The sequence below is a fragment of the Gossypium hirsutum genome, chromosome D07, assembly GCF_007990345.1.
Source record: "Gossypium hirsutum isolate 1008001.06 chromosome D07, Gossypium_hirsutum_v2.1, whole genome shotgun sequence".
NCBI classification, from domain to species: domain Eukaryota; kingdom Viridiplantae; phylum Streptophyta; class Magnoliopsida; order Malvales; family Malvaceae; genus Gossypium; species Gossypium hirsutum.
Window position 1 is genome coordinate 50,277,620 of NC_053443.1, and position 24,915 is coordinate 50,302,534.

The 24,915-nt window shown below is 35.5% G+C and overlaps 1 protein-coding gene and 1 pseudogene across 3 annotated transcripts; both read right to left on the minus strand.

The window, feature by feature from the left end:
* Nucleotides 1-783: 783 nt before the first annotated feature.
* Nucleotides 784-4,216, minus strand: LOC107955074 (condensin complex subunit 2-like; annotated as a pseudogene).
* An 11,216-nt stretch (nucleotides 4,217-15,432) lies between these two features.
* Nucleotides 15,433-22,487, minus strand: LOC107955073 (CSC1-like protein At3g21620). Of its 3 annotated transcripts, none has more exons than XM_041097792.1 (12): nucleotides 22,077-22,487; nucleotides 21,209-21,549; nucleotides 20,261-20,407; nucleotides 19,600-19,735; nucleotides 19,286-19,387; nucleotides 19,038-19,157; nucleotides 18,737-18,817; nucleotides 17,662-18,002; nucleotides 17,155-17,400; nucleotides 16,539-16,863; nucleotides 16,063-16,296; nucleotides 15,433-15,927 (listed from the first exon to the last, which is right to left on the minus strand). In XM_041097792.1, exons 2-12 carry the CDS (start codon nucleotides 21,520-21,522, stop codon nucleotides 15,667-15,669), a joined length of 2,307 nt encoding a protein of 768 aa, XP_040953726.1. In that variant the 5' UTR covers nucleotides 21,523-21,549; nucleotides 22,077-22,487; the 3' UTR covers nucleotides 15,433-15,666. The 3 variants fall into 3 exon arrangements, with proteins under 3 accessions (XP_040953726.1, XP_040953725.1, XP_016746277.1); XM_041097791.1 differs by having other exon boundaries at nucleotides 22,027-22,438; XM_016890788.2 differs by having other exon boundaries at nucleotides 22,347-22,407.
* Between the last annotated feature and the right edge of the window lie 2,428 nt (nucleotides 22,488-24,915).

Genomic DNA, 24,915 nt, shown 5'->3' on the forward strand with positions numbered 1-24,915 from the left:
CACTTATATAAGTGACATACAGTCACTAAACAATGTGTAGGGTTGGATGGGTAATTAATACCCTATACGGTGTGTAGAGATAGCAGGAGTTGGTGGGTAGCTGATGGGGGTAAGATCTGTATCTGCATTTGTATCTGAATTTGTGTCTACATCTGTTTCTAAACCTGTGTTTGCATTTATATCTGAACCTATATATGTATCCGTATTTGGTTATGATAAAACATCTTATTCCGTATGTGAGAATATGCCTAAATCTGTATCTGAATATTGTGTTTGTTTGTGTATGTGTTTCCAATTTGTTGCTTGGGATGTGTTACGCATTGGGCTTTTAGCTCACTCCTTTGTTTAATTCGTTTGCAGTGAACTTCTAACTTAAGACCGAACTGCGTGCAAGAACTTGAATTGTTTTCATGACTAATTAATTATGGTGATGTACGTTAGTATTTTTTTTTCTAGACTTTTGGGACAATAATTTGTTTTTGGGTTGTGTTTTCATTTTCATTTTCATTTTCATTTTGTTCGTCAATTTTGATATTTTCAATCGTAAATTGCAAAATTACACAGGTTAACAAATTGGATTTCAATTTTTAAAATTAAAACTCTAAAACATTTTCTGCTGCAATTTAAGTAACTCTTAAGTGTTTATCTGTAAATAAATAAATAATTTTTAACTAATGTTAGCATTAATCAAAAAAGATTTGTTCAAAATTGGTATTTTCGAAGCAAATGAATTTGAAATAGATTTTGACATTTGAAATAAGTGTTTACGAACTTAAGTTTGTCTAAACATCTGTGAGAGTTCTACAAGTTTTATTTTTTTGAAACGCTTAACCAAGTTAGGTTAAAACAAGAGTTTTTAAACAAACTAATGTAACTGTTCCAAATTCGGCTATAACATCCAAGCCATCTTTTAGTAGCAAACTGGTGGTAAACATTACAATCATGTCAGGTATAAGAAACAATTTTACAAGGTCCTCAGGTTGATAGTGACAATCTTCAGGAAGCTTTGTATTACAAGGTGCTCTGTTTGAAGGTAGAAGCAATGACTTAAGATTCTGGGGAGGAGCAAAGATGTCAGGCATTTCATTATCCAAGGCTTTAGTGAAATCAATATCAGGCTCAGCTTGTTTCTTATTTTTGGCTTTCTTTGTAGTTGACACTTCCATATTTTCTTCATCAGCAATATTCTCAAAACCTACGATATTCAACACTCAAAATAAGTTAATGAGCTACTAAAGTAAAATGTTGATCAAAGATGGCTTGATTTGAATAAAGTGGTAGTTAAAGCCCTTGTCAAACACTCGTTTGATGCACGTTCAAACCGTGTTACCCCCATCCCCCACCCTAATATTGTATTAAAAAAAACATGTTGATGAAAGATAGCAGTTGCCAGTGGCCCCATGACATATACCTTCAGTTTTTCTGTATTTCCAATGATCAGGACCAGCCCAAGCATTTTGTTTCAAAGTAAATCCCAGGTTCAAAAACAAATAATCATCAACTTTCTCAAATCTGTCATCTGCATCAGGATTGTTGAAAGAAAATAATCGGTATCCTGTCAAATTCAATTATGATTTAGAATAAAAAGCATGTAATTCAAGTCTTAACCTTTTCAAAGAATTAAGAGAAGGAAATATGTTAAACCTCGTGATAACTCGTAAAAGTTGGCTCTTCCCTGTTAAATTCCTCATCAACAATGCTTGGTTGGTCATCATGATCGAAACCATCATTGTCAAAACTCTCAAATGCAACACCATCAAACTCACTTTCATTATTTATAGCATCAGCTAGCTCTGTTGATCTCTGGCTGCAGGAAAAGTTCTCCAGTGGCCTTCTGTTCTCTTCATAAAGTTGATTGACTATATTATGGAGAGTTGGAGAAATCTCAGCTTTTGTTTGCATGTTCAACACCATACGCTCAAGGTATTCTGTCAATACATCAAAGAGTGATTGTAATCAAACACCTAATTTTATCAGACAAAGATGTGAAAACACCAGTCAAAACCAAAAACAAACCTCCAGCAAAAGATAGATCAATTGTTTCAGATATATCATGCTGATTTGAAGAAGGAATTTCCTTCCCTGGCACTTCGAATGAATCAAAGAGAACACGACATCAGCATAAACACCAAGATTATTCAACAATAGACCCTTGGCTCCACCTTCATCAAATTGTGCAGATGTTTGATGATAGACAGGATCCACTGCAAATGCTACTGAAAACCAAAAGATGGCATCATAATCAAAGCTTGTACCTCACATTGGAATCAAGATTGTGGATATGTATGATTAGATTACCATCAAATTTCTTTACATTAAGAGCCTCAAAAGAAGATTCCAGCGTTGATAAAGGTGACATCTGCAGATATAGACGTTCATTACTATATAGTTTGAACTTTGAATTAGATAATTCTTTAAATTTAAAGACCACAAACCTTTTTATCTGTCTCTTTCTTAGGATTCACTTCCTGTGTGGTATCAATATTTCCATTCTCCACCACAGAATCTGGCATTATAACATGATATCACATTTAGTTAAAAATGTGGCCAAATAATGCTAAGTCTACAGCTACGAAAATACTGACCATAACCTATTCTTACTTTTTCCTTGAAAAAATTTTGATAAGTTTAAATTTTCTAAAATCCATAACATTAGCAAGCCTTCTGTACAACCTCTTCTCATACAAACAATCTCTGATAGCAAAAAATAAGATAGGGCTTAGGTGCCACCATAGAAGAAACCTAACCTTGCTCATTTTTTGACCTGCTCTGTTTATCCCACCAAGAACCTTGCATGCTTCTGAATGAACCGAATCCACGCTCAATAAATAAATCTTAACACCAGCTTCCAAAGTACAACTGGCCTGTAAAATATATAATGAAACTCATTCATTAAGCATGAAAAAAAAAAGTGAAATATTATCAATTATCAATCCAAAAATTGTTTGTCATTGTTTTCTCCAAACATTTCCAGACGTTTTTGCTTTCACGGTTATAACCAATGGCTTCAGCTTAATATTTACACAGCAGTTATTCGTAGTCTAAATACATGCTCCCTTGAAAACGCAATGCATGGATCCAGAACAAGATCATTGAAGTAATCCCTTGGGTCAGGCTAAGTATCAATTTGGTCACCAGTGTTTAAAATTGCCAGAAGATTAGTAACTAAAAGGTAAGAAAAGCCATAAAATGTGCAACATTCTTTACTCTGAACTACCAACTATAGCTTCAACATTCTCATATAAATCTCAAACGAATTCGTTTTCGGAGTCGATTCAATATTTATTTATCCAAGTTTCTGCTATACTAAATAACGAAAAATGCTAAACAAACCTTTTGAAAGTTCGTCTCAACGTCATTTTCTTCTTCGACCTAGATAACATCGCGAAGATGGTCAATTAAATTCAGCTCCCAAGTGTTCTTTTGATTAATTTTCTGCATCCAAAAGATAAATAATAAATTTAAATACGAATAAAATTACATTAAAACTTAAAAACAATTCAACCACCAAAAGTCCAATGATTACCACTTACAATCTACTGAAATTTTAAAAAAGAATACATAAATTTTAAAAAAGCATTTACTTAACCTCAAAAGAAAAACCCTCGTCTTCCTATACTTTTAAGTAATTGAAGCGATTACAGACATTTTCACTGGCCAATTTAATGCAATTTTGGAACAACTCCAGAATCTGGTCTTTAGATAGGCAAGGGTCGGAATCAGTAGGCGACTGAGGATGGGAAAGAACGGGCTTGCGGCGGATGGCGGCGACTCGAGCGGCTCGAGCCTGGACACGCTCGAGTTTGTCGTCGTTAGAGCCCAGGAAGAAGGGACTTGTGGGGGGACTGGATGCGAGAGGCCATAGGGATCCTAGGCCTAGTGTTAGGGCTCAAAACTTCCGCCATTGGCTTAAAGTTTTGCGCTTCCTTCAACGTTGTGATGGAGCCTGGTTCGGATTTCAAATCCTGTATATTTGAAATGAGAGACAAAAAAAGAAAGATAAAAAAAAACGGTTAATAAAAAATAAAATAAATAAATTTTGTTCCTTCTTTTCTTTTCCCTCCAATCTATGCTTTGAATCTGGATATTTGACGCGCAATTTTCCGGTGTGGCCAAGTGTTGTGTGCGGGATCGGAGATCTTTGAATCCCGGCCGTCGCTTTATTATACTTTTAGCTCTGACCTCATTTCCCATTGACCTTCAATTTCTTTGGGACAAAAATATTCGATTTTGGTTTATGTTTTTATTGCTAAAATTGGCCTTTTAACCAAAAAAAGTCCTTTTTTTTCAAAATTTACCGAAATGGACCACTTTTTTAATTATTTACCGGAATGGGCCAATTCCGCAAAATCGCTGCCACGTAAGAGCGATGTCAGGGTACGTGACAGATCATCGCGTCCACGTCAGCGCGACCTGCTGACGTGGAAGGAAATCGCGCCCTCAAGGAAGCGATTTCCTTCCACGTCAGCAGGTCGCGCTGACGTGGACGCGATGACACGCGCGCGTGAACAGTGGCCTAACGGTAAAAAATTTGACCATTGCCCCCCCCAACGGTCACAATTTTTTTACTATAAAACCCCCTACCCCTTATTTTTTCACAAACAAATATTCTCTCAATTTCCTTCCAAAATTCTCTTAAACTCTCAAATTCCTTCCAAAATCCTCTCAATTTCCTTCAAAAAATCTCTCAAATCCATATTTAATTTCCTTTTCCATTCAATTTCATTTTTTTAAGAAAATTTTAAATATTTTTATTTTTTAAAAATAATTTTAATATTTTTAATATTTTCAACAATGGCCGGATCATTGATTCGTCTTGATAGGAATCACATATCGGTGGAGCAAATGAAAATGGTAAGTATTAAATTTAAATTTTATTTAAGATATTTTTATTTATGTATTTTTAGATAATTATTAATTTATTTTTTGTTATAAAAGTCTAAAGATCGGGTATTGGAATGCAATATTCGGAATATGCATGGTCCTCCATCACCGTTAGTAGAGAACTACCTGCGGGAAGCGGGATTTTGGCACGTGGCGACGGTAGGCCGGGGATGCAAGTTGGAGCCGAAACTGATCAGTGCGTTAATCGAGAGGTGGAGACTCGAGACGCACACATTTCATCTTCCATGTGGAGAGTGCACTATCACTCTGGAAGATGTCCATCTACATTTGGGATTGCCGGTGGACGGGCACCCAGTCACCGGGTCTGCCCAATCTAGTAATTGGGAGGCGGTGTGCTACGAGCTTTTGGGCGTTGTTCCGGATAAAATGGATGGAGGTAAGGTGGAGATGGGCTGGTTACATGCCACATTCCCCGATCTGAATGAAAATTCAACCGAAATTGAAAGAATCCGATATGCTCGATCATACATTCTTCAAATAATTGAGGCTATCTGATGGCCGACACGTCACGGAGCCGTGTATATCTAAGGTGGCTGCTAAAACTCGTTAATTTTAGAGCAGCCGGTGAATTAAGTTGGGGGTCTGCCGTCTTGGCAAAATTATATCGGGAGATGTGCGGGGCGACCAAACTGAGGAGAGAAAAAATCGGAGGTTGCCTGCCACTACTGCAATCATGGGCACGGTTTCGCTTTCCATTTCTACGTCCTCGAGTGAACCACCCATATACATTCCCACTCGTAACGAGGTAAATTTTATATTACATTTTGAAATTGTTATGTAGATTTTGTAAGAACAAAAGTATGCTAAAAATTTATTTAATTAGGTGGAACCATCCGGCAAGTTATCGTGGATTACCGTCTGAACTCGAAGATATACGGCTTCTATTGGAGCAACGGTCGGAAGCAGAAGTAAGTATTATTGCAAATAGATATTTCCATACATTCGCTAGTGGATTGATATTTAGTATTTAGTATTTAGTATTTAGTATTTAGTATTATGTATATAAGTAATATTTCTATCATGTTCATGTAGTTTCAATGGACACCATACGAGGATCCGGCAGTCCGGGCAGTAATCCCGGAAGAGTTTTTACAGAATTCGAACGCTTGGCACGTGAAAGTGGTGTTGATAAACTATGCAACCGTGGAGCCCCACCAGACAGACAGAGTCCTACGTCAGTTTGGATGTAGACAACCGATCCCTGCGGACCCTGAGGTGTTTGACGAGCACCACAAAATCGACCTTCGGCTATTAGGTACGGATTGCACTAAATACTGGTCAGAGAACACAGAAATGTGGGAAAATTGGCATGAATATCTACCTACTCGGGAACAAATCATCGTTCCCGAGTTAGCGTGTGTTCCAGAATACATGCCATGGTTTAGGATCTATGGGAAGCCGTATTTACTTACGCCAGAGGAGAGGCAGCGGAAAATACGTGTCGGAAGGGAAAGGCGCGGGCGGGCCTCTAAATCCAAGGGGACAAGACTATGAGGGCAGCCCCTCAACGAGGCCTAGATATTCACCCGGTTCATCATCAGCGGCCATGCAATCACCGTTCCCAACGAGAGCACCGACGCAGTCACCTGACGCAGCAATTCAACAGATGGTACCCACACATTCGCCTTTCCCTATGATGCCAGGTATGTTTCCTAGCCCTTATATGTACCCTAACCCATACATGTATCCTTTTCCGAATCCTATGGCAGGTTGGAGCCAAATGCCCGGATCAGCTCCATTTCCTGTAATGCCGAGCGGACCACCGATAACTAGGCCAGCGGTGCAGGAGGGTTCGCAAGGGGGCCGTCAGGGAGCTCTCCTTTTTACCAATCGCCAGCAACGCATGGCTTTCAAACTCCGTCGCCGTTCATGATGTGATAACCCAAAATAGGGCCTAATCAGAATAGTGGTTTCGTAACCACAAATCTGAAGTGAAATAGTTTAATTTTATAAATTTTTATTAGTTACTGATTTATTGAAATATTGTGTGAAATATGAATAGAAAATTTTAATGATTTAGTGCCTAATTGAATTTTTAGGACTAAATTGAGAAAAATGCAAAGTGTGTCTAATTAGTGATTAAATGGCTTAATTGAATTATTGCATGAAATTGGAAGTGCTTATGTGGCAATTAGACCATAAATTAGTGATATGGACACAAAAGGGTAATTCTAGAAAAATATCTAAGTAATGGGTCAAGGGCATTTTTGTCCAAATTGAGAAAAAGACAAAATAAAGTGAAAATAAGTGTCCATCTTCTTCAAATTGAAGAGCTTGCTGCCGAAACTTTCATGCTTCAATAGTTAGGGTTTTTTATTTTTTTAAGCTCAATTGTAAGTGATTTCTTGCCCCGTTTTTAATTATTTTCGTATTTTTATGCTTATTGAAGCTTGAATTTCATGTTTCTACTATTTAATTTAAATGAAATTAAAGTTTAAAAATTGACCCATTCATGATATAATTGTAAATTGATTAGTGATGTTAGATAATGGATGTTTGCAGTGTTAATTACAAGTTTTACTAGATGAATTTCAATGAAAATGTTGAAAAAGGGCTAAATTGTGAAAGATGGTAAAGTGTGCATAAAGTTGTGATTTTGTGAAATTGAGGGCTGTTATGAGCATGAAATATGATTTAGTGAAGTTTGAAATCTAAAAATTTAGTGAATTTTATTTTTACGAGCTTTGGGACAAAAGTGGAATTTTTGAAAAGTTATGGGGAAAAATGTAAATTTGCCAAAATATTGTGTATGAATTGTATTTGAATGGAATATTGATAAAATGTATTAAATTGTGTTAATATAGATCAAGAAAGAAGAAATAGTGGAAGTGATCGGGGAAAAGAGAAAGTTATCGACTAAATTACAAAAATAGTCGTTTTGCATCCGAGGTAAGTTATGTGTAAATAATAGTAATATATTTTATAAATTGTGAATTTTATTTGATATGTGAATCAATAGTGAATGTGGAAGGAAAATTGTTCATGAATTATTCAAGTGATAAAGTGTTTAAAATAAAGTGTTAAGTGTAAATTCCCGGTTGAACTTAAGAATAGAAGTGGATACAAGTGACATGTCACTAGAGACCAGTGTTACAGTGTTACAGTGAGTCCCGGTGCTGGGTGATCTAGCATGTGTTGCAGACACCTGACAGCTTGTGTGAGCAGGCCCGTGGACATTTCCAGTGTTATTGATCAGTGGTAGCTTCGGCTACATAACAGTGGTAGCTTCGGCTACATTTCAGTGGTAGCTTCGGCTACATAACAGTGGTAGCTTCGGCTACATATCAGTGTTGCACTTATGTGCTAAATCTCTACGTATCTGTGTATATTCCGAGTGTTCAACGGGATTAATAATGAGTTAAAGTGAATATGAAATGAAGTGTGTATGCAGGTACAATTGAAAGAATGAGCATATGTGATAAATGTTAAGTGTGAAAATGTATATGAAAGTGAATTGGTAAGATTGTGCATGTGTAAGTGATTGAAATTGCTAAGGAATGTTTTGATTAGTTATATGCTAAAAGTGTTATTTATTAAATGAGTACCTATTATTTACATGTAATTTACTAAGCTATTTGTAGCTTACACATTTTCTTATTTCCTTTGTTTTATAGTGATTTGAACTTGATCGAATTGGGGATCGTCGGAGCTCGTATCACACTATCATAATCATCTCGGTATTATGTGCTTTTCAAAATGTTTAAACTATGGCATGTATAGAGTCTTAATCATTTTGAGTATGTTCATATGATATGGCTAAGATTAGTTATTGAAATGGTTAGTAAAGATTATGTTTTGGTATTTTGTATGTGTAAATGGTAGCTAATACAAAGAAGCAGTTTCTTTGACCGCAGCAGTGGCGTGAATGTGAAAAATCACCATAAATAGTAGAAATGGAATTTGAGAGTGAATTATATATAGAATTAAATCTTATCAAGTCTATTTTTATATGAAAGAAACGGTGTAGGAAAATGAATTCTGTATTTTGAGATATTTGAATTTTAGTGAGACAGGGTCAGAATGGTTTTTGAAGTCCCCTATTCTGACTTTGGAAAATCATTATAAATTGTACAGAAAGAATTATGGGTCATAATTTATATGTATAGATTTCTTAGTGAGTCTATTTTCAAAAAAAAAAAACAAACGATAACCTTATATGAATTCTTTGAGATGAGATAATTTATTTTTAGTGCCAAGAGGTCAGACCTGTCGAGCTGTGAAACAGGGGATACTTTAATGAATAAACTGTACTAATTGGCTGCGTAAAAAATTCTGAAAATTTTATGGTAAGTAGGAATATGAGTCTAGTTTCAGGGAAAATTTACGGATTTAAATTTCGAGTCTCTTAACTCGAGTTATAATTAAATTAGTGACAGTCACACAGGTGGACAGTTTTGTTGTGAACAGTGAATTTAATTTTAAAAGCAAATTTTTATGCTCCGAATTGGTAAGTTAAATTGGATGACATCTCGTACTCGATTCCGGTGACGGTCTCGGGTAAGGGGTGTTACACATGATGCAAACACCGTTGCCGTTCATGATGCAAACACCTCCGCATACACTATTCTTTGAAGGTGGATCATCGTCCCAAGTCCGACAACCAGATGCCGAACCGGAAGAACAACAATCACCACCGGAGGAAGAACAACCGCCGCCGGAAGCTAGAGGAAGGAGGAATCCAGCGCGTAACCGTCGACGGCCGCCATGTGGAACCGAATCCCCCGGTCATAGACATTGATTACCGTATTAAAATTTATCATTTGATGTAATGAAATACAAGTTTATGACGATGTAATACACATAGAAATTTTTCCAAGTTATTTTGATATTATTTGATTAAAAACCCTAACCTAATTTAATTTAATTAAAAACCCAACCTAATTTAATTTAATTAAAAACCCTAACCCTAATTTAATTTAATTAAAACCCTAACCCTAATTTAATTTAATTAAAAACCCTAACCCTAATTTAATTTAATTAAAAACCCTAACCCTAACCCATTTTAATTAAAAACCCTAACCCAACCCTAACCCTAGTTTAATTTAATTAAAAACCCTAACCCTAACCCATTTTAATTAAAAACCCTAACCCTAGTTTAATTTAATTAAAACCCTAAACCCCAACCTAATTTGATTAAAAACCCTAACCCTAGTTTAATTTAATTAAAAACCCTAACCCTAATTTAATTTAATTAAAAACCCTAACCCATTTTAATTAAAAACCTTAACCCTAGTTTAATTTAATTAAAACCCTAAACCCTAACCTAATTTAATTAAAAACCCTAACCCATTTTAATTAAAAACCCTAACCCTAAACTAATTTAATTAAAAACCCATTTTAATTAACAAAAGTTTTTGGGCATAATAATTTTACACATTTTTACAAGTTATGTTGGATTTCGTAAAATGTTTCGACTGGTACTAACATTTAAGAAATTGTAGTAATTTGATACTTTTACTAACAATTAATACAATTATCAAATAGTAATTGAATAAAATGTAATTGCATCTAAAATTACATTCAACTATTGCATCTAAAATTACATTCAACTATTGCGATTAGGGCATGATCAACTAGTATGGCCTGGGTTCCTACACCATCCGCACAACTTTTGTTGATTGGTTGTTTCTCGGATATCCATATTGTTCCGTATTCTAGTGGAGCAAGGTCGACCCTTCGGCTTGCGACACGATTCTCTATCCGGTAACAGCTTAAAAGGAGCAAGACATACGGGCGGCCACTTACGTTCATCTGGGACCGGTGGGAAAACGTGTCTCCATACGTGGTACATGTTTTCTAATTTGTACACATCGTCTACATAACTCAGCGGATCCAGGCGGAGTTTCTGACAGGCTGCAACAACATGAGCGCGTGGATAACGAAGTGCATCGAACTTCCCACAGTCACAAGTCCTGTTCCGCAAGTGTACATGATATTGCCCGCCAACAACACCTTGGTGCGGTCTGTCAAACTCCGTCACGCGAAACCATAAATTGTCTCGATCGTGACACACTACCTGTATGATGTTTGCCCTCGCGTTCGCCTTGTTAATTTCTTGAACTACCTTACTGCATCATACATGCCCACCCTGCATCTGGCCTGCATAAGATGCCGCTCGCTCTGGAAATAGCGTCGCCAAACGGAAATATGTCTCTCACACAACCGCTGTTATCGGTAGATGGCGCGTTCCTTTAAGAACAAAATTTATGCATTCTACCAGGTTCGACGTCATATGGCCATATCGTAGGCCTCCGTCGTATGCTTGTGCCCACTGTTCGAAACGTATGTTGCAAAGGTAGTCCGCCCCTTCTCCGTTTTGGGATCGTAAGATTGGCAACATCTCATGAAAACGATCTTTATTCATTTCATACCCTACCAATATAAGAACATAGCGAATATTTTATACCACTTCTACCAATAAAACTAATTCAAAATGACAAACGAAATAATACAGTTATATAGTAAATACCCATGTTGGTCACTTGTCGTCGTTCGGTCTTAGATGGATATTGCCTGTAGTAGTTCGAAGCAACGTGTCTCAGGCAATATCTATGGTGTGTACGCTGCTACAAGCTTCCCTCTCGATCAAATGCAGCTAGTATACCGGCGCCCCGATCTGAAATAACACAGATATCAGGTTGGGGGCACACATGCCTCCTTAACCTAGAGAGAAAGAAATCCCAGTCATCAGACGACTCCCCCGGTGTTATTGCAAATGCAATTGGAAGAATTCTCCCACCGCCGTCCTGTGCCACTGCAACCAATAGCCGATGACTGTACCTACCAAACATGAAGGTACCGTCAATTTGTACCTTGCTTAAAGGTCCAAAATAGGTGTTTGAACACTTGCCATCCACGTAGCAATCGGCCGTTGTAGTACGCATGTTCCGTTTCAAGGTCTGTGATGGCACCTGGGACGTATCTCTCTAGCACCTGACACCATTGTCATATTTCATTATATGAGGTGTCCCACCCACTATGCATCTTCTCCAATGCCTTTTGCTTAGCTATCCAAGCCTTACGGTAAGAGGGCGTGTACCCTATTTGGCTATGGATATTGGCAATTATCACCGACACTGAAGTCTTAGGATTTGCTTTTATCGTGGGCAGTATCAAGCTAGCCAACATAGCTAAATCCATTTTCGGATGATCTTCTGAAACACCTACAGAGGGAGGGAGTACATTAAATAATGCAACATTGGAAAATAAAAATATTATTCAGACACATTCAATACTGTACCTGCAGCACATGTATATGGACCTTTGTACTTTTTGATCTCCCACAACCCTATCCTCTTCCTTAACGAGGAGACAATTTTCCATGAACATGTGTCGTCTTGCACTGCACACTTCGCCTCAAACTTATCAGTTTTTGATTTAACGACGTGGTAATTAACACCGTTTTTGATGCTATGCTGTTTCAAAGCACCAATAAAACTATCCTTATTGGTAAACTGATTACCAACTTCAAGTTCACCGAGATCTACCCCCGAACTTGTACGATCGTGCAACCGGTGTGGTAGATCTGGAAACTCTAACGCATCGTCTGCTGACAGATCGACATTATGCATGTGGGCTGGAGGTGAGTATGCTCTGAATCGTGGATTTTCTTCATCATCTGCACTCCTATCACCATCTTCACCTTCTGTTGGAATAGGCTCCGGTTCAGAAAATAATCCCACCTCTGCACCATTCGGCCCGGGCTCTCGAGGTGGATCCACATCGGACTCATCTTCTAACCCACAATCATCTGCAGCGTACGATGTCCCCTCCCCGGTTGATGTCGTAGGTAGTACGTCATCCTTTCTTCTGGGCATTTGATAACGTCCCCAATTGGATGTAGATTGCCATCCACTAAAACTTGATGCAGTTCCCCAGCTCGTATTTCCAGCGTCAAACGTCGAGCCACCGACGTACATGTCCCATCCACCGACAAAATGTCTTGGTGGGGATGTGCATTCGACACCGCTACCGAACATGGGCTGTTCCGTATTTTGTAACCCGCTAACCGAGTGTCGGCCAGGGGTCGTGTATACATCTCGAACACTGGACGGAAGTACATCAGTTGGCGACGTAAATTGTCCATATAACTCAATATAAATTGCTCCGCTAGCAAGATGAGTCTACACTATTGCCTCCAAGCTACGAGCACCTTTTATGTCGAACGAGTCATATGTCACCGAATCAACAGAAGAACAAAATCGATACGTGATTGACAGAACTTTCATTGGCGTCGTTTCGAAGATTTTACGCCTAATTCTTTTACGAAGTTCTGTCAAATCTATGTTTTGGCTAAATAACAGTCGCACTGTATTCTCCGACAAAAAAACAACACCATTCTCGGTGTGGCAAACCTCACCATCGTAGTAAATAACAACACTAATACATTCACTCATTTTGAAACTCTAACTTTCTTAGCCTCTCTAAAATGTTTCTGCTATGACTTATGCATTCTAAGAACATTTTTCTACCTAATTTATAGCCTCAGCCCAAACTTCCTACTGTAGCAAAATCGCGTCCACGAGGGCGCGATTTGACACTATTTGCTCAGAAACGCTAAAAAATAATTATTTCCTACATGACCAACTGTAGCGAAATCGCGTCCACGAGGGCGCGATTTCACAATTTCTTCTCATATAGCATCCTGGTATCAGCGATTTTATACTATTTGCTCAGAAAACGTCAAAAAAAATTATTTCTTACATGACCAACTGTACCGAAATCACGTCCACGAGGGCACGATTTCACAATTTCTTCTCTGATAGCATCTTGGTAGAAGCAATTTTATACTATTTGATCAGAAATGTCAACTCGAAATAATTTTTCTCGGGACCCCTAAACCCTAAAAAGCTTGCACCCTAAACCCTAAAACCCAAAAAACCCAAACATAAAATTAACGTCAAAATCACGTCCCCGGAAACGCGCTACGTGACAGATCATCGCGTCCACGTCAGCGCGACCTGCTGACGTGGAAGGAAATCGCGCCCAATAGGAAGCGATTTCCTTCCACGTCAGCAGGTCGCGCTGATGTGGACGCGATGATCTGTCACGTACCCTGACATCGCGCTTATGTGGCAGCGATTTCGCGGAAAATGGCCCATTCCGGTAAATAATTAAAAAAGTGGCCCATTTCGGTAAATTTTTTAAAAAAAGAGGCTTTTTTGGTAAAAAGGCCGCTAAAATTACCACAAAACCCCTTTAGAGTGCATTTTAATTTTTTTATTGAAAAATGATAAATTAGCCAATATATATTAGATGAGTAAGTAAAATAATCCCTTTTAAATTTTGGTATTTATAAATTTAGCATTCAACTTTTACACATTTATTAAATTTGACTTTTACTATTTTATTATAAGTAAATTAAAAAGTTTTGAAATTAATAAAGCTAAAGGGTGAAAAACGTTTTAACAACAAATTAAAAAATAACAATTAAACTCTTTTAAAATTTAAAAATTATTTAAAAAATCATAAAAAGTATCAACAAATTTTATTAAAAAATTATAAAAAAAATTAAAATTATAAAATTTTTATAAAAAAAACAGTACTAACTAACTAAGTAAATTTAATGGTTATAAGATTTAATAAAAAAATTAAAAATTGTATAAAAATATAAAAAGCCTAATATAAGACACGATTTTAAATCTTATAATTTAATCATTCGTTTAATTTGAGATTTATTTTAAAGGATAATTTTAAGTATATAATTTAAAAAATAAAAATCATTAAAAACATAAATACTCTTACAAAATATTTTGTTGTTGAAAATTTTGATTTTTTAATCTTTTTTCAATCGAGCGGTCCAATTAAGTTATGACATAAACTTTATAAATAGTATAGATAAATATATTTTGCTCAACAAGGGGTTAAATATATCATTCATTTATTTATTATATATGCACATGAGGGGATTAGAACCCAATACCTCAATATTTTTCTTTCCTCGACTTTACCATTTCAACTAAAGACAAGAAATTATTTTAAGGATAGAAATGAATATTTTTACTTTGGGGTGTCAAAATGCATTTTTATTACTATACTATCCCTCCGCCCCTAACTAAAGCTATATTTAATTTTTATATAATTTTTTTTGTATAGATTTGTTACATAATTTTCTTCACACATATCATAGGTGTAATATAATCTAATATTGATAATATTATTTTTATGAATTAATATTTGATACACGAGCAAAGAAAATTTAATCCCACAAGTAGGTTGAAATATGATCACATTTCTCAGTTTAAAAAAAATTTACCTTTTTCTGGTATATAATGCAAGCTCTCTAGCTTCTTCTCTCATTTCTTTGTTTCGGAACTCTCCTGTACAACCCTCTACCTAATGCATCAGATCTTTAATGTCTGCCATTGTTGGTTGGGACAAGTTTCCATCCAACATTCGTTCTGCCTTAAATGATGTTGAACAAAGAATTAAAATTCGAGCTTGAACCTTCTATTTTGCCATTCTTGTGTGGGACAACTTTGTTTCCCCTAGCAATGCATTTCTATTTTGCCCAACTCATTTACAATGTATCAAAAACTTAAAAAGGTTTTCCATTACGTTACTAGGATTTGAGTATTAATTATGGAAATGAAGTTTTTTTGAAAGGATTATATCTTATAATTATGTTAAGATATACGTTGACGACCAGAGTGAACATGTATACATCAATCTAAAAAGCTACTTAGGTGAAGGGATTTCAGCCACTCTAACCTCCCAATGACCTAAATGTACAAACTACCAGGTGAAACAAAAAGAAGCGTCTCAAGGTTTTGAACGTTCCTTGTTATCTTCAGGCGAGGAGAAGGATGATACACTATGTTTACTAGATAATGGCGTTGACCTTTTAGACGTGCGTTTTGTAGCGATGAGGGAAGGTTCCACTTCCCATTCTTCCATGGCTACATCAATCTTGTCACCATCTGCACTTTTGAATACCGGGTGAATATACGCGTTCTGAAGGAACCCTTTTAGGTTCAAGTTCGGTTCCCTTGCTCGCTCCAATGTATCCTTCATCATTGCTTCCTGAAAACATGTGCACAGAAAAAAAGGTTATCAGATGCATGTATGGTCCATGCATGGTCCAAGTTCTTCCTGGTTTCTTTTTGTCGAATTACTTCAAGTTCTAGTAATATAATATTGGTTTGACAGATAACCAACCTGTAAAGGATTTCGGACAAAAGCCGGTTCGTAACGCCCTTTGCAAAATCTGTGGAACCATATGGTTAATATTGGAAGGGTGATAAGCAATGGGGTCGACGAAGCAGCTTCTTTTGTGCTCAATAATCCCATTAGTAGCAGCTGTGAGACGATTAATGCGACAATGATACGTAAATGAACATCGGGCCAGTATGCAGCAGCACTTTCGTATTCTTGATTGTAGACATTTATGATCTACAAGTTCATTTAAATACTTATTAGAGAAAGAATTCCTAAGAGATGATAAATCGAAAAGAAAATATTGTGGTTAATCAAGTGGAACCGCTATCGAAAAGCATAAATTCCAAACAACCTCAATTAATTTTATGAATGCTAGGTGCAAGCTATTAGTTCTATAATCACTAAATAGTCTCACTGCCTTTTCACTACTGACCCGAAAAGTAATAAGCCTACTCCGGGAAGATGTCAATTCTTACCTGATGGCGAAATACGACATAAGCCAATGCGAAGAAGACGATTACGAAAGGAAGCAGGATAGGAGTAACTATAGCATACACAAGACCAAGTAAGAAGTAAAGCTGTATTTGAGGTTCTCCTGTATTGAAACCAATGGTTCCAGGATCCATTGCCTCTTCCCGGTCCTTTTCGGTCTTAACCAAGAAGAAATTCTTCAAGTGATAGATTATCAAAGGTTTCAATCTCAGTATCTCGGCAGCAACTCCAGCCCAACCATCGACCATTATATAAGTAATGAAGAATGTTGCCTTCATTGGAATTGAGGCACCAATTGTCTTCGGTATCCTACAAGTAGCCACGGCACGTCATATAAGAGAAGCACCGGATGGTCCACACAAGCAACATAAAAGATTAGTCAGATTAATGAGGATACGGAAGAGCAAAGAAACGGCTTGGCCGTTGATATCCTCAATGAACAGTTTATGCTATATCCAAGGTACACAACACTGAGTATCAAATCAAAGCTGATACTCACCATGTCTGTGTTAAGAAAAAGGAAAAAAGAAGGCAAAGCTAGAGCAGAAGGCAGTAAGCTTGATTGTATTATAGAGCAGAAAGGCATATATGAGAACATACTCATTTGTAGACTGGTGTATAAAACTATTTAGTTGCTGAAATGCAGTTCCGGTGATTATGCTCCCGAGAAAAACATTGATAAATTGGAAGAAATAATATCTACTGGCCGATCTCCTTTCCAGAGCTGATAGGCTAATAAATCCTTCGAACTTTGACATTATCATCAATATTGTGGGCAGAAATAAAAGAAATATCTTCAGAGCAATCCCAGGAAGAAAGCCTTGAATGAATGACTTTATGACTTTCCTGCAGGAAATATGGATGTTATTTTAAGCAAGGAACAAAAATGAAAGTTAATTGTAATGGGAGCATCAAGGTCCGATATCCTTTTCCTTATGGCGATCTTCAATTTTATCGAATAATAATGATAAAGTTTCACTAAGGTTGATGTTTGAGAGGAAATGTACATGTTCCTACACTAATAAAAAGACAACATAAAATTTTCTTTTTCTTCAATGCAAGGCCAAGATTGTTATAAAGAAGACAAAGAAGAAAAAGAAAACTCACACTTCAATTATAGGTTTTAGGAAGGGAAGTGCTTTCTCGATGCTCTCTATGTTAGCAAGGGATTGCACGATTGCAATAGGAATCACAAAAAAGAATGTAAGGAAGAAAAATGCAACAGCGACAATGAGCCTCCGAATTGTGAGAAAAACAAATGGAATTGATAGGTTTTCCCAGTACACGTCTCGTGGTTCCGGAGCCCACTCAGTCAACCATATAGTTGGGTTCCTACATTGTTGAGTTTGTGCACAAACAGCAGCTCCCCATCGAGTTTTGAAGGAAACAAATGCTGCTGCCATAATTGATTTAGGGTTGCTGGTAATCTTCTCCCTCTCCAAGGATATCTGGCAGTCATTGAAGGAACAGATGATTAAGCACACATGTTTCAGCATTACATGATTTAAATGTGCAAACAAATTGCTGATCAGTTCGAAGATTAAGAAAGCAAACCCCAAATATCCTGATGAGATGGTAATTCAAGCAATAAAGCTGGATTTAGAAACTGCAACCAATAATTGGACATTTATGATGCATGCATGCATGCAAGCAGGCAGTTTAAAACTAAACGTAACATTGTCATAACTCAAAAGCATTTGAGTCTGAGGCCATGCTTACCATTCCATAATTATCATAAGCTCTAAGAAACTACTAAATAGTACATTGACCAATCAAATTTGGATCTGAAGATGAGTACTTGGGGTTACTGTCAAACGAATCCTGCAGTCAGCGGAGATACTGTACATCCTATGTTACTTGAGTTCAGTTGCGAGCGTCTGACAAGGGTATGCATCCAGCACGAGTATTTTAATTTTTCTTTTTTCAAAATTTTCATGTATTTAGAGAGTCCTTGGAGAATCATATCCCCATTCCTATGTCTAGATATGCATTGATATGGTGCTGGACACAGATACTTAAAAAATAATAATAATAAAGGGCTGGAGCAATATAATCTACAGCTGCTCTCCTACCCCATCCCCCATGGTCGGAAATCTTGGAACTTCTAAGCAAATAAAAGTTGATCTCCTGAGTTTCGGAAGTAAATAACAAAATACAGGGAATAAAAAGAAATGTCACTTACATCTCTAGATAATCTCTCATTTTTTGCTGTATAAAAGTCGACTGCATCTACGCTCTCTCCCCAGAGGCCAAGGAAACCCGTCTGCTTAATGGAAGAGAAATTCATCAAAGGATGTCAGGCATCCAGAAAGGGAGGAATAAAAAAGAAGGAAAAATGAATAATGTCTCATCAGCTTTATTTTGGGTTGAATTCCAAAAGATAAAACAAATTATTGATGGAAACTTAAGAATGCAAAAGGCAGGGATAAAAGAATATTTCTAGACATATATAATATGAACAGTATTTGCAAAAAAAAAAAAACCTTTAATAAAGGTCTCTTAGATGGATTCCTTTCATATTTATTTTGATAGTAGTCAAGCCAATTCTGAATTTTCTTTTTCTCATTGACCAATTCTGAGAGCTTGTTAGCATTATAAACAACCTGCAACCAAATAATTAAGACAAAAAACATGAATATTTCAGCATATAAACGAGTTAAAACTAAGTTAAACATGTCACATAAGGTTATGTAGGATAAACGGATTTCTGTAATGAAGTCTAATATCAAACCTGATGACTGAGATAGTGTTCTGGATGGTTGACAAGAAAGAAATGTTCGACAAGCTCACTAACGGATTCATCAGGATCAGGTGGGACATTCTTTACCAGCACCTTTACCAACAAAATGATGTCAGAAACAAGATTCGAACCAGCAGAAAGAAAAATAAAAGATTTAAGATGTTGTAACATAATAAATCTCAATTCTTGTGAACTAAGCTGAAGGGGAAAATGAAATCCATAATAAACTCAATAATTGCTTCAGGAACATAGAATTCAAAAAGGGGAAATTTAGCTTCATATATCACTTTAGGATATGTGCTTACTGTAAATTGGTCTGGGTGCCGTTGTTCCGATGCAAGGAAATGTAATCTCATTGATGCCACTATCTCATACTCTCTTTTCAGCACATAGCATGTCCAAAAGGTAAAGGCATAAGCCATTACCAAATGTGTCCAAAATCTACAAACAAGAATACATATTTAAAATGATATAGTTATGGAACTAGTTACCGATGAAAGCCTCTCCAAAGTTCTACCGAGGAGTTGGGAAAAACCCCAATTGCTTTCCGGATCTAGGTTTTCTAAGAAATGAAAGAGCAATAAATTTCCACCCGAAACAAGCAAAAGGAAATAGCAATTCAAGTTCATCAATCAGGACATCCACACCCTAAAGCATTCAACTCATCTATGTGGAAAAAAGAAGGGATTTAAACATCTTATTATTCTTCAGATATCTTATGTTAGAAGCAATAAAGCCATTTGCCTCTTTGCAACTTCGAAATGGTAAAAAAATTTCCTAATGCTAATTAATGTACATTGAAATTATAAGGACAAAGCACGATTGAAATAACAATAAGTTTAGAAATTGCTCTAACTGTCAACTATATCTGGTATCTGTAGAAATTATAAACTATGTCAAAGAGTTCTTTTAAAAGATATAGGGAAATGAAAAAGATAAAGCTTGAAATGAGAAAGTTCTGCATACCTAAGTGATCCATTTGGTATATTTGATATCGATAGTTTATCGATATCACTGAATGTTAAGCCTGAATGTTCCAGGGTATTATTGGTCCAATTAACTGGCACCATAATTGTAAATGCTAAGAACGCAATAGGAACAAAAATTTTAAGCCTGCACTTCAAAGAGAAAAAAAGATGAAAGGGTAAACAAAACAACACATTAGTCCAAGACATATAACTAATAAATTACATCTTCACAATAGAATTATAGATTTACAATCTAAACCATCCGTGACTATAGGATTTGTGTGTGTTGTGAATAGTTAAGATTCAAGTTTCTACAATTCTCTTGGGAAGAATAACCAAAAAAAAAAAAGAAAAAACTAGCAGTTAATAATAAACCAAGACCAGCAATAGGAGTTAACGAGGCCCATCGAAACATGAAAGCAGGAAAAAGTAAGAAACATCCCTAAAGTATTACCATAGTTTGCTCATTATGAGTTCAACAGACCAGTTAAGAGTTGAGACCATTTAATTTACATAGTAAAAGAGAAGGTCCACTAATAAACCGAAAGTAGTTTTCCTGTTGATTGTGGATTTGCTTTACTTTTTTGCTAATATGACTTAGACATAAATATGATCTATACATACACACACATAAGCACCAAAGGATGACTGAATTCACCTTATCATGCAACTGTGTACCAAGATATAAATAACTAATAGAAAAATCCCTCTTCCCACCATTTTTACCGAATCTCTGTTCATCTAAAACGAGAATAACCGTTGTATGTTCCTAGATTCATGCTTTGCTTGCCTACAGTTCAACTTAATACTTTTTATTCGTCTCTATGTCAGTCCATGACCTATTAGCCTAGATATTCTTGCAGCTTGTATGACAGGATAAATTATTCGGCCCAACAAGCATTCAGATACAAGGAACATTTACTTGAACACGCAAGAACATACGTACCCCAACAAGTAAATCCTCAAGTAAACAGCGGAATCCAATCCGGCATGGTCGATCAACTCGGGCTCCGGCATTTGGAGTGCAGCAGGCATCCAGTTGAGAAATCTGGCATACGACCTGAAGTCCAAATTCACGAACTTGCTTACAAATGCACCATTGGCCAAAGGACTGCACCTTAAACCTTTGAGATACCATTTGGGGAAGTACACCCTGTCATTCACTGGTTGAATCCGAAGAATTGCAAATGCCAAAAAGAAGGCAAATGCACTGAGAATATTGATAGCTGCTGCAACTCCAATATCACTTAGAGTTGCCATGAATTTGCTTCAACAGTGACTACTCTCCTGAAAATAGAAAAGGATTTTGTTTCAGAAAAAAAGGGTAAAGCTTTAATCTATGCAATTAGAGGTAACAATAAGCCAAAAAAAGGTGCAAATTTTAGGCCAAATATTTATTGTTTTAAATTTTTAGCTACTTTTGACTTTTGTGTGCCTTTGGTAGCTGTGCCCCCTCTCCTAGTACCAAAAAAACAGCAAATGTTGAAATCAGATGCCAATATTTTGGGGTTTTCTCTTTTGTTACCAATAAAACCCTTTCAAAGAAAACCCAAAACAAAAAGCGAATTTTCTCTGAAGTTTGAAACTCATAAAAAGCAACAGCCATCAAACTTAAATCCAAAAAAATGATGAACAAATAACATATTAGCATAAACAACAGAACAGTAGGATTAAAAAGAGAAATGAACTGTTGATGTTATGAGAACTGTTTTCTGCTCAGATTTTCTCGGCAACCAAACAAGAACTCCTGTACTTATCGCTTACCTCCCAACATCTTAACAATGAAGGGAACACTAAAAGATGGACGTTATTACCCTTATCGAACCCGAAAACAAAGCGTTTGAAGTCCAAACAAGTCCAATGCAGTTTAAACTCGTCAGAAAAAGGCCGAAACAGATGAGAAAACTCAATAATAAACACTTAAAAACGCTTCTTCTTTTTTTCAGGTTTTTTCTCCCCACCTTTGGCCAAAGAAGTGAGGGAGCTATAATTTGAAAACAAGGAAAGAAAATCTAGTAATCTTCAAAATATTGGGTCAAAAAAATAAAATCAAAATCAAAATCAAATCGAAGTCGAAGATTTACTGCAGGGAATGCATATTAATTCCCTTGATTGTTAGTCTTTTCCAAAAAGGCGAAAGATGAAAGAACAAAAGGGAAGTGAGGTGGCAACAAAATTGTGTTTATATATCTACAGAAAGGAAGCAGTTTTAAAAAGACAAAAGCAACTATTTATTAATCATAACATTGATTTGTAATAAAAAAGTAGTTTGTCGGTAGAAATGCCATGTGCCAGAAACTTGAATAAAAGACATATCTAACGGCTACCTGTTGCTCTCCCTTATTCTAAACAAAACAACAAAGACCAACCAAAACATGTCTTATTTTATTTAAATATTTGTATTAATTTCACACATATTTTTCTTTAAATATTACTATAATATTAAAAATACTATATGTTAGCGAGTTTTAAAAGTTTATTAAATTAATTCCTTAGAAAATAAGATTATTAAATTAATACAAAAACATTATATCAAATTTATTATTTTTAAAATAATAAAACTTTTCTTTAATTACAATAACAAGACAAAACCCGAATAATAAATTTGACTAGCGCAACTAGAATCCAGGCCACACCTAAAATAGTAAACACTCTAACTATCAGGTATCACATGAAGTTCAAAATAATAAAACTTTAAGCAATTGTATTTATAATCATAAATAATATATGTTCAAGCAATTACAATTAAAACAAACTCAATAGAAAGTACCATCAAATTAAACACTTTGGCTCCAGGGGCAGGCAGAGGTCAGGGCCCCACTAAAATGAAAATTTTTTCATTTAAGTCTTTTAAAATTTTTTAAAATTTTAAATTAGTAAGAGTAATATTACACTTTGGCCCCTAAAAATATAAAAATTTAATTTAATCATTTAAAATTTATAAAGATATAAGCTATTAAAATGGTGAAATTATATTTTGGCCGTCGTAAAATTTACACTTTAATTTTGACCCCCTAAAAATTGTTTTAGTTTCACCCATGTTTGTCTCCATTCTATTATTCTTGCACTGGTAATGTCGATATCAATTGAATTAAGACCCAATGGACGATATTGAATTGTTTGTAATTATAAACACTTGTATTATTTATATTATTTATAATTCTACTCATTTGGGGAAAATGCTTAAAATAGGCATATACATACCTCATCATTCGTGAAACGTGTCCTTGTTATTTTATTTAGATGACGATAATTTCTTGAAAATGTAATTCAAATAATATTGGTTAAATCATGGTTACGATATGTTGTTTACACGTGGGAAGCTGTTTTTCTTTTCCAAACAAAAATATTATAGTGTGTTGGCAATGCTTACCAAATCACTATTTAATCAATAATTGTGGTATATTATAATTTAATATTGGTTTTGGTTTAATTGGGTGATTATTTGAGTTTATTAATATTAGAATAGGGCATAATTACGATGTGAGTGAAAAATTACACTAAAGATTATTTATTAAAAAGTATATAAAAATCAAATAAAATTTTAGTTAAAATGGTAATCTAAAATTTTAAATATGGTGGTACAATGCGAAGAGTTGATAATGGTCATGATTTGGTTGAGTTTTGACATAAGAGAGGAAAGTTTGTCTCCAACGGTGAAAGAAGGGCTATAAAGAATCAAGGTTGGTATATAAAAAAACAACTTGAAATAAACATGCAACAAAAATTAAATTTCTCTTAAAAGTAAGTTGTTAACTTGATCAATCAATCAAAATAGCTAAGAGTGGGGTGAATTGGCATTTTAAAAATTTGTGGAAGTAAAAGAAAAAGTATGAAACAATGAACACAAGAATTTAGAATGGTTCAGCCCCAATTGCCTACTTCAATACCTTAGCTTTCCACAACAAAAGATTTTCTCAAATTCACTAATTTCATGAACCTTTAACGACAAGGTTTAACCTTACAACTCCCTTAAGATTTCTACCCAAATCTTAATATACAAACCCTCTCAAAAAAGCAAACAAATAAGCAAATAAAGAAAAAAAAATCCTTACAAGATTAGGATGTTTTCCAATTAAGCACTAAATTAAGCACTAACACAAAGAAAATACTTGAGCTAATAAAAAATAATAAATGCTCACAAGTGTATACAGTAAAATATGAAGAAATGAAGCACAAAGGTTGATAGGATGGCTTTTTGATCTTTTTCTCTCTCTCTTGTTGTTTTTGAAGCTTTGGAAGCTGGTATTTATAGTCCAAATTGATTTCCAACCATTGTGATTGTTGTGGAATTGAATAAAGCCGTTGGGGATGTAAAAACCAACGCATTAATGTCACCTACAACAAGTATCAATACCTTTTTATGGGTATCGATACTTATGGCATTTAATGTTTAATTTTTTAGAGTATGCCAAAAGACCAATCATGAAATGATTGTAATAACATACTTGTTTTACCTCATTTATTAATATAACGCATTGCTATTATTATTTCAATTTTTTTCTATGTATATAAATAAATTGTTTTATAATAATGTCCTAAGAATAATATGATTATTCTTAAAAGGTCCTTAGTCGAGTATGATTGTGGGTTTAGACAATAATAATGCATTAAGACTAACGTGTAATTTATTGATGACAAAGTGTTGTCATT

Bases quoted from the DNA above. Each gene is read 5' to 3' on its own strand.
- LOC107955073 (XM_041097792.1), bottom strand. From the start codon at position 21,522: ATGGCAACTCTAAGTGATATTGGAGTTGCAGCAGCTATCAATATTCTC. The intron at 19,388-19,599 runs GTAAGCACATAT...TTGTTGGTAAAG, and splicing joins GGCACCCAGACCAATTTACA to GTGCTGGTAAAGAATGTCCC. The intron at 15,928-16,062 runs GTTGGTTATCTG...ACATGTTTTCAG, and splicing joins TTGTCCGAAATCCTTTACAG to GAAGCAATGATGAAGGATAC.